Raw genomic sequence first — 9,312 nt, 5'->3', positions numbered from 1 at the left:
CAGGGCCCGGCCGCGCCCCGCGGGCTCCCCGGTACCCCGTCCCCCGGCGCAGGGAACCCGCATGGCCAGCGCCCCTGTCAGGTGGGGCCCCGGGTCCTCCGCGGCCGACGGAGCCCGAGGGCGCGCCCGGAGCTCGGCCCTTCTGAGGCGAGCGGGCGCTCCAAGTTTGCAGAACCGAGCCTCGCGGCCGGGGACCACGGACCCTGCGACTTGGGAGAGGCGCCGGTCAGCGGCTTCCGCGGCCCCGGGCGCAGCCACGGCCTGGCCGCAGCGCGGAGGGGACCGGGAGAGCGGCTTGTGCGGAGAGGGTGCGGGACGAGAGCGGGCCCCGCTGCGGAGGCGCTGGCCGGGAGCGCGGGGCGTGAGCGCGAGTCGCGGGGGAGTAACCCACCAGGCGGCGGCCTGGGCCGACGCAAGAGAGCCGCCAGCCCGCGGGTCGGTGCGCGCGGGAGCCTTGCCGGCCCCGCGGCCAGTCTCGCTTTTCCCCTGCCGCCCCCGGGGACCCTAGACTGTTAGATTTCTTTTTTCTAATGTGCCAGATAAAATCTCTGAACAGAGCTTTTTAATGTTCGAGTCAGGATCTTGATCTGTATCAGGCAGCTTTGAACTCATTTTGCCGTCCAGGCAGGTCTCGAACTCGGGGCAGTCCTCGCGTCTCGGCTTCGGGAGAGCCCCGGAATTACAGGTGTGCGCCAGCACGCTCCGCTGACAGCCTTCTGGCGGCCGGAGAGACCTCAGGCCGGCGCGCGGTCTCCCGAGGGCCTGTCCGAGCTCTCACGCTTCCGCTCTGCTTTCTCTGAGCTGGCGGCTGCGGATGTACTGAGAGGGGACTCGAAGTTGGCCGGGCAGATGCCGTCCTGGGAGGGGACCTGAGAGGCCAGGAAGCCCCCGGGAGGGGAGGCCTGGGCTGTCCTGTGTCTGTGGGGAAGAGCTGACACCTCAGGGTCAGGATGCGAGGAGGCCAGGTGGGCCTTGGAGGGGCGGGGGCCGCAGCTGTGGCCTTGCTGCCTGGGGGGGGGGGCAGGGCCTGCTCCTGCCGGGGCGGTGGCAGTCGAGGCCCTGCTGCTTCTGGCCGGGAAGCTTGTGCCCATGCCTCCTCCCCTGCCGGGAGGGCCCAGCAGCCCTGGGCATTCTGCCTGGAAGCAGGAGTGCCTGGAGTTCCTGGTGCTGGCTGAGTGCTTTGCATTCTGACAGAGGTAGCTGGCTCCTGGGGCTGGCCTCTGCTGGCTGCCAGGGCTGCGATGCCGTGGGCCTGCCCTTGCCCTCCAGCCAGCACCCTGTGAAGAAGTGGGTTGAGCGCTGCATCGGGCCAGGCCTGTGTCTGCTCCTGGATTCATCCACCTGTAGGAATTAAGTTCTTGCCTTTGAAAAGTGATTATCTGTCAGTAGCAATGCACGGGAAGTTCCATGTACATACAGACTTTTTATAACTGATTAACCAACGTCTGAACCGAGGACATAGTTGACCCAGGAGGCCAGTGGCAGCTAGGGAGGGGCTGTCCCGTGTCTGCAGCCTGGGGAACTCCAGCCTGTGTTGTCCCACCGTGCGCCCTGTGGGCCTTTCTCAGGCGCTCACTGAGCCCCGCTCATGGTGTTTCCAGATTGCCCGTCTCCTGGCTCTGGGTCCTTTGGCCTAGGCACAGCTTGGTGGGCTGCACCGCCTCCTGACCCTGTTAAGGGTTCCTCAGGTCAGCTCCCTCCTCTATTCCCTTTTTTGAGGATTGAACTCGGGCCCTTGCGCTTGCCAAGGAAGTGCTTATTCCACTGAGCCATCTCCCTGGCCCTCTGCTATTCCCTTCACTGCCCAGGCCTTCACACCACTATATAGGTGCTCCACCGCTGAGCTTCCCTTTCTGGTTTGAGACAGTCTTGCTAAGCTGGCTCAGGCTGGCCTCGAACTCATGATCCTGCTGCTTCAGCTTCTTGAGTGGCTGAGATTACGTGCCACTGAGATAGGATAGGAGAAATAAAAGGCTGAAAGAAAGGAGGTGCTCACACTGAAGACTCCAGGACCCAGCGAAGTTCCCAGGTGATCCGCATCAGCATCTGGTTTAACACAGGCACCTGCCTGCAGACCCATTGCCCCCAGATTCCTCAGGATGCTGGAAGTTGCCGGGCCTTCGCTGATGCAGAGCACGCTGCTCCTGAGCTAAAGGAGCAGGTTGATCTGAAGAGCGCTTGGGTCACCTCTGACAAGTAAGACCCCCACTCCTGGAGACAGGCTGGTACCGCCCTCCTCCCAGGGCCCCACCCCTTCATTGTGGGACAAGTGTGTCCCATTTCTCATTGTGCACTGTGTTCTCAAGTGGTCCTAGATCTCTGCCTGATAATTTCTATGAAAGGGCGGCTTGAGTTCCTTACTTCCAGTGGGCTCCTGCGATGCGGTGCAGGATGTTGCTGTCTGTCCCAGGGCCAGGGTCTGTCCTAGGCAAGGGATGGCAGTGGACTCTGGCCCCCTCTGGTCTCCCTTCAGGCTGCAACTTGCACTCCTGCCTGTGTCTCCCCAAGACACTTCTGTCTGTCATGCTGGGCAGCTGAGGCAGCCTCTGTTTGCCTGGTGTGGGTGTGGGCTTGGGTGGAAGCTGCCCATTGGTGTGTCTGACACAGGACACCTCTGCTGTGCTTGTTGGGGATGGAGGAGTCTCCCTGGGGCTTTGGACTTGGGTGTGTTCGTGGCCTCCTGAAGTAGCTGTCACTCAGTGGAGATCTGAGCCTGTGCAATGGTGGCACGGGCTTGGATGTGGCTGTCACTAGATTCCTGCTAGTGAGGCCGATTACTGGCATGACGCTGGTTACATGGCAGTTTTACTCTTTTGTCCTCACCAGTTTTATTTCATTATTTTATTATCAGGTTAAATTGCTGTTTGAAATTTGAAAAACTTCACTAATAAAATAAACAGGAAATTAAAATTCAACCCATTTTGGTTTTTTGCGGAACTGGGGATTGAACTCAGGCCCTTGTGCTTGCCAGGCAAGCACTTATTCTGCTGAGCCATCTCCCCGGCCCCTAACCCATTTTCTGATAAGCGCCTTGGTGTGCATGATGAAGAGCTTGTGGCTTTCTATCTTGAAGGGAACGGTGTATGTGGTCGTGGGTTCAGCAGCTGTTCTTCCAAGGATGGGAGCCGGCCTCTGTCACTCGGGGGAACAGAGGCTTCCTGTCTGTGCTTGCTGCCTGCAGGTGGGGTGGCAGCCAAGCCAGGGCAGAAGGAAAGTGAGAGGCTGCACCTGCCAGTGGCAAGGGCTCCTCTGGCACAGCGATGAGCCCTTCTCCCACAGGGGGTGCTCCCCAAGGCATCTCTGTCCACAGGGAGGACACCAGCAGACTGGCTGTCTTAACCCAGCTAACGGTGCAGGAAGGGAGGGAGGGGACCTTCCTCAGAGCCCCTGCTGGCCCTGCTCTTGTGCAATGTGCATGGCTAAGGGCCATAGGTGTGAGGGCAGCCATTGTCTTGGGTCCACATGCACTGTGGGAAGGGTGGCGTGGCTTCCCATCCCATTGGTCGGCCTGGGGGGCTTCCCTGGAGGATGAGGCAAGAGGGGTGTTGGATTCAGCCAACTGGAATGGCCAAGAGGGCAGCGAGGAGCACCCCTGTGTGTTCCTGCCTAGGTGGCTGCAGTGACAAGAGTGGTAGCAACCTAGGCAGATCCAGGGGTAGTGCTGCTGTGTGCCAAGCAGCAGAGGGTGCGTAGCAGTGGGCGGCGAGTCTACCCCTCGGCGCTCTGTGCTGCGCCTTGTCAGGGCGCATAGCCCTCTATCCTGGGCTGGAAGATCCGAATGCCTGGGGCCCAGAGGAGGGCTGAGCACTTCTGTGTGCCGCTCCTGGTCCTGTCTGGGGGGGGGGGGGCTCTCGCCCAGGAAGGGGAGGGGTGTGCTCCCCGAGGGAACTGTCTGAGCTGTCAGAGCACAGGGCCCTTCATGCTGTCACTGGGTTACTAGCCCAACACCAGGGCTGTGGTGGCCTGGGGCTCTGCTGAGGGTGGGTGCACCCTTCACTTGTCACACTGAAGGCCAGTCCTGCAGGACACAGGACTCCACAGAGGGACTTCAAGAGGCCCCGAGGGCGAGGCCATCATGGTGCTCATGGGTGGGGAAAATGTACTCCCTAGGTCAGACTGACCCTGGTGGCCATAGGACCAGGGCCCGGTGTATTTGGAGACATTATCCCTGGAGAATACATTTGTTGTGTGCCTTAGACATTGCTAGGAAGCCACGGCTCCGTACAGGCCTCTGGCAGTGGATGTGACTGCATGGTTTGGCCTTGAACATCAGGAGACGCCGCTGTCCTGTACTGGGTAGAGTGTACAGAATCCTGTTGCCAAAAGGCCAGGCTGGGAGCCCTGGCTGTGTGTCTCCACATTTCCCCTCTTCACTCTTGCTTGAGGGAGTGTCTCTGTTATTTTTTTTATTTATTTATTTTTTTTCCTGCAGAACTGGAGATTGAACTCAGGCCCTTGCACTTGCCAGGCAAGTGCTTATTCTACTGAGTCATCTCCCTGGCCCCAAGGGAGCATCTTTGGGGTGTCCCCAGCCTAGTGTCCAACTGCATCAGACTTCCCTCATCCTGAGTTCTACTGTAGCCCCGAAACCCCTCAAGGCCCTATCTGGACACACAAAACAAAGTGAAACCCCCAGGATCAAGTTCACATCTCAGCTCTGGGCTTCTGTTGGAGATGCCCTTCTTCTCTTGCCAGTTTCCTTCATTCACGATGTGGAGTGGCCCTCCCTGGTGTAGGCGGGAACGGCTGTGGAACACTGTGACACTGCATGGCACTGCCTTTCTCCTCTTGTAAGAGAGCAGGTGCCACTGACCCAATGTGGCGTGGACTCTGCTGGGGGAAAAGTTGAGCCACAAGCCCTTGGCTCCCTGGCCTGGCCACAGGGCACTCAGGCTGCAGGAAGTGAAGGGAGCCCCTGCACTGGGCACGGAGCTTGGTGTACTGTCTTGTTGCTGCAGGCTCCTCTAGGTGGGACAGGAGGCTGGCTTTCTCACTAGTCTTTCCTGTCCCCTCTTGGCCCTGCCTTAGTGACAGAACCAGACTTGAGTATCCGACTGTTCTCTCTCCTAGTGCTCAAGATGCATGCAGTGTGAAGCTAAGTTTGACTTCATCACCAGAAAGGTGAGCAGAGGCTGCTGGAGGGGAGGTCAGTCTGGGGTGGGCCCTGTACACTATACCCCTTTCCAACAGCCACAGCCTCGGGAGGGATGGGCGGTGCGGGGTCACTCTGTGTGCAGATGAAATCTAGGAGAGTGGGTGTGCAGCCCCTGCATGCGTGGGCCCCTGGGCTGTGCCCAGGTCTGCCTAGAACAGCTTGTTCCGGCCATGGCAGCCCAGGGCAGGGCATTCTGGGTAGCATCACTAGACAGCTGAAGCACCCCTTTGACCGCTGTCATAAAGGCCTCATTTTCTGCTGAGGCTGAGCCCCGCTGTGTGAGGAGGACCCTGTGGAGGTGCGCCTGGGGAGTCCCACCTGCAGTGTGGCCAGCACCAGGCCTGCTCACTGCCCCTCACTCCCCCTTGCCAGCACCACTGCCGCCGCTGCGGGAAGTGCTTCTGTGACAGGTGCTGCAGCCAGAAGGTGCCCCTGCGGCGCATGTGCTTCGTGGACCCTGTGCGGCAGTGCGCAGAGTGCGCTCTGGTGTCCCTGCGGGAGGCAGAGTTCTACGACAAGCAGCTCAAGGTGCTGCTGAGTGGTAAGTGGCCCGCTGTGACCTGGCAGAGCGTCTTGCTCTGTTGGACGTCTCACCCCCTCCCCATTTTCTTCTGGGTTCATTTAGAAGCAGCTATAGTGTTGCTTCTTTTCTTAAGATGGAAAAGTTGCCTGAAATGGCAGCTCTGGCTTCCCTGGCCCTTCTTGGGGCTGTGGCCCTTGGAGACCGGCAGCAGTAGTGAGGGCAGAGCCCTGCTCTGAGCCGTGTCCTAGGAAGGAGTGGGGTGAGCGGGGCGTCCTCCGAGGCCCAGGTGTGCCTCCTGCTCCTCCCAGCTGCAAGGCCACGCAGACCCTGTGGGCCAGGGCTGGGCTCTGTGCTCCCCAGAGCGGCCTCCTTACTGTGTGGCCCCTGCCCTGGCCAGCTCATGCAGCAGGGCGGCTGTCTGGGTGTCGGTGATGAACACGCCCACTCTCCCTGGGCGAGAAGTCACTTAGGAGCTCCGTGAGCAGCGGTGTGCTGCAGGGCAGTGAGCGCCCTTTGCTTTGCTTCTCTGACCCTCACCCAGCGCCGCCTTTTGCTCGGTGGAGCTGCTGCACTTGTCTGTGGAGGATCAGCCTGGCAGGTGGAGTGCGAGCCAGCTCGGGGTGAGCTCACGGCACGCGGGCTGCAGCGGGGCTGCCGCTGTCATTCAAAGTGCTAAATGGTCACCATCACCGATGTAAAACCAGGTCACGTTTTCATGTTTGGTTTTGTCTCTCAAGGAGCCACCTTCCTTGTAACTTTTGGAAACTCAGAGAAACCTGAGACCATGGTTTGTCGTCTTTCCAACAACCAGAGGTAAGAGCCTGGAGTCCTGCTGGCTGGCAGTGCCAGGGGCTTCGGGCTGTAGTGACGCCACCTTCTGTTCACGTAGATGCTTGATTCTGGATGGGCACAGCCACTGTGAAATCGAAATCGCACACATCTCCACAGTGCAGATTCTCACCGAGGGATTCGCCCCCGGAGGTACATGCTGTGTCTTCCTTGACAGAGGGTTTGGGGCCCTGCATTCAAGCCCTCTCTGCGGTCTTGGTAGTTGGTGGCTTATCCTTAGAGCTCACCCAGCAAGCGGGCTTAGCCTGGAGGGCCGGCAGCCTGACTGCGCCGTGCTGCAGTGGCTGCGTGCAGATGGTTCCATCGCTGCTGGTCAGGCGCCAGGGCTCCTGAAGGGTTTCCAGGGGAGGCCAGCAGGGAGCCAGTGCCCAGGCTCTGAGGATCACGCAGGTCAGCTGTCCCATGGGATGGCACACTCTTCGCCCCGAGCCTGACCTGACCTCTCTTGCTTCCGTGTTCTGATTGGCTCTTGGTTCCTTCTCTCCTTTGCTGCCTATCTTCTTGATGTAGAAAAAGACATTCACACTTACACCAGCCTCCTGGGGAGCCAGCTCGCCTCTGCAGGTCAGCCTGTCCTCCAGCATGCTGTGGGCTCTGTCTCCACTGGTCACTCAGCCTGTCTGTGGGCGCAGTCCACACCAGGGTTCCTTGTGAAGCTCCACGTACTTCTTTGTGTTGATAGAAGAGACTGTGTCCAATAGATGGGCCTGTGACAAAGTATCACAGCAGAAGAAAAGATTCTATTCAAGGGCAGTTGATACCCAACCAGGCCAGGGCCCTGGGTGCATGGGCGGCACCGTCTCCTACCACAGCCTGCTTCCCTGAGGGCAGCGTTGTGCTGCCTGCGCGATGAGTGCCTGAAGACGCCTGGTGTAACACAGGCTCTGGGAAAGCCGAGAGCCAGTTCTGGGTAGGGGAGCCTGAGGTGCACAGGCCATGCTCGCCGCGGCCCTTCCTGGCCAGAGGAGGCAGTGGGTGTCTTCTGGCCTGGTGCCGCATGCCCAGCCTGTCCTTGCTGAGGCTGCTGACACCTGTGACTTTGAGAGTATTGGTTCTTTTTTCTGTGCTTTCTTAGACCCTAGGGTGTCCCAGAACCCTGTCTTCCTATGCAGATGAGGGTGTGCATAATGTGGATGTGCAGTTCCCTGCACTGAAGCAGCCTGCACTGCTGCGCACCAGCCTGGCCTTCCAGAGTGGGCCGAGCACATGCACAGTCCAGGGCCAAGGAGCTCTTCCTGGCCTTGCCCAGCAGAGCAGGTGTGCAGAGTTCCTGGGGGAGCTCGAGTGGCCCAAGCCAAGCAGAGGGCCCCTGCAGGGTGGGCAGGAGGCCCCCAGGCACAGCCTTCAGGGTCAGTCCCGGTGCAGCTCAACCCTGCCAGCTCCAGCTTTGCTTTGGTTCTGAGCACTAAGTAGGGAAGTCTGCAAGAAGGGTACTGCTCAGAATGGAGCTTTCCTTCTGAGGAGCCAGGCGGTGAGGGCTGCACCGTAACTGGTCCGCTCCTAAAGGAGTCTCAGCTGCTGGGCTTGTGCTGCTGCAGCAACCCCTTGCAGTAGGGCTTCGCGGGTGAGTGGCACATGGTGTGGTGGGAGGGTCTCCGCAGGGGCCTTGGTAACCTCTTCACTCAGCGCCTGAACGGGTGTCATCTTGGGGTCTCTGAAGGCAGACAGGGATCCCATGGGTCCCAGGAGGCTTGCCCAAGAACAGGATCCCCTGCACTCCCAGTGATGGATGCAGTTTCATTAGGCTGGTTGACACAGGCCTTTCCTCCCTGTGAACTGGGACCTTCTGTACTGCGTGTCCCCAAATAGCACAGGGTAGGTGGTGGCTGCCACCACTGACTGGGGCCTTGCTGGGCCTGTACCTGTCTGCCCTCTAGGAGGCAGCGCCCGGGCTGCAGGCATGTGCTTGCAGTACACAGTGCCAGGGTCTGAAGGCCCGGCCCAGCTGAAGCTGATGGCCAGGGAGGACGCGAACACCAGCAAGAGGCCGGCAGCAACGTGGTTGGTGGCTATGCACAAGGTACTGTGCCTGGGCAGGGGGTTGGGTGCAGGTTCCAGAGCACGCGCTACCCTGCTGGGTGGCCTACATGCCCTGAAAGGCACCACCAGGCTGATCTGGGGCTGAGCTGGGCAGGACAGGACAGATTGGCCACGCCTGGCACCACTTACCTTTGGTCACCCTGCAGGCCACCAAGCTCCTCTATGAATCTCGGGACCAGTAATTCCCACGTGTGCCAACTGCAGGGCGCGTCTAGTCACCTCGACCATGCCCCAGCCGCTTGTCTCACTGAGCACTACAGGGCCAACCTGGCTTGTGCTGGAAACGCAACTCAAGTATTTGGAGACACAGGTGTTCACTTACTACAATGTGTACACAGTTTATTAGTGCTTTAAACAGCTCCTCATGTTGTAGAATTTGTCTGTTATCCTGTTGATCTCATGGAGGCAGGGAGGCTGAGCTACACTACTGCTAACCCATTTTCAGCATAACAGTACCACGTTTCTGAGGTCCCAGTGCCCCAGCGCTCTCCATGCCCTCCCCACAGACTAAGCTGGGCAGCGCTCACTCGGGCCTGAGGAGGCTAAGCTGCACCTGGATCCTTCGCTACCAGAAGGCTCCACCTGTTTTCGACTTTTCACTTACTATCTCACTTTATTAAGCAATGATATAGCAATCTGTATATAAAGCATACAATTAAAACCTATTTTGAAAATACGCACCAGGCTCTGGCCTCTCTGTCAGGCATGTGGAGGTTTGTGCCCCAGCTCGTGCCGTCTGCAGAAC

General features: G+C 59.3%; 1 protein-coding gene across 2 annotated transcripts; it reads left to right on the top strand.

The window, feature by feature from the left end:
* Nucleotides 1–4,453: 4,453 nt before the first annotated feature.
* Nucleotides 4,454–9,243, top strand: Zfyve21 (zinc finger FYVE-type containing 21). Of its 2 annotated transcripts, XM_023705701.1 has the most exons (7): nucleotides 4,454–5,121; nucleotides 5,528–5,696; nucleotides 6,416–6,491; nucleotides 6,568–6,659; nucleotides 7,038–7,091; nucleotides 8,405–8,547; nucleotides 8,714–9,243. In XM_023705701.1, exons 1-7 carry the CDS (start codon nucleotides 5,083–5,085, stop codon nucleotides 8,747–8,749), a joined length of 609 nt encoding a protein of 202 aa, XP_023561469.1. In that variant the 5' UTR covers nucleotides 4,454–5,082; the 3' UTR covers nucleotides 8,750–9,243. The 2 variants fall into 2 exon arrangements, with proteins under 2 accessions (XP_023561469.1, XP_023561470.1); XM_023705702.1 differs by lacking the exon at nucleotides 7,038–7,091 and having other exon boundaries at nucleotides 4,461–5,121.
* The last annotated feature ends 69 nt before the right edge of the window (nucleotides 9,244–9,312 follow it).

This window comes from Octodon degus, unplaced genomic scaffold (genome assembly GCF_000260255.1).
Source record: "Octodon degus isolate 3935 unplaced genomic scaffold, OctDeg1.0 scaffold00226, whole genome shotgun sequence".
Taxonomy (NCBI): Eukaryota; Metazoa; Chordata; class Mammalia; order Rodentia; family Octodontidae; genus Octodon; species Octodon degus.
Note: the sequence above shows the minus strand (reverse complement) of the source record. Positions and strands in the feature narration are given on the sequence as shown.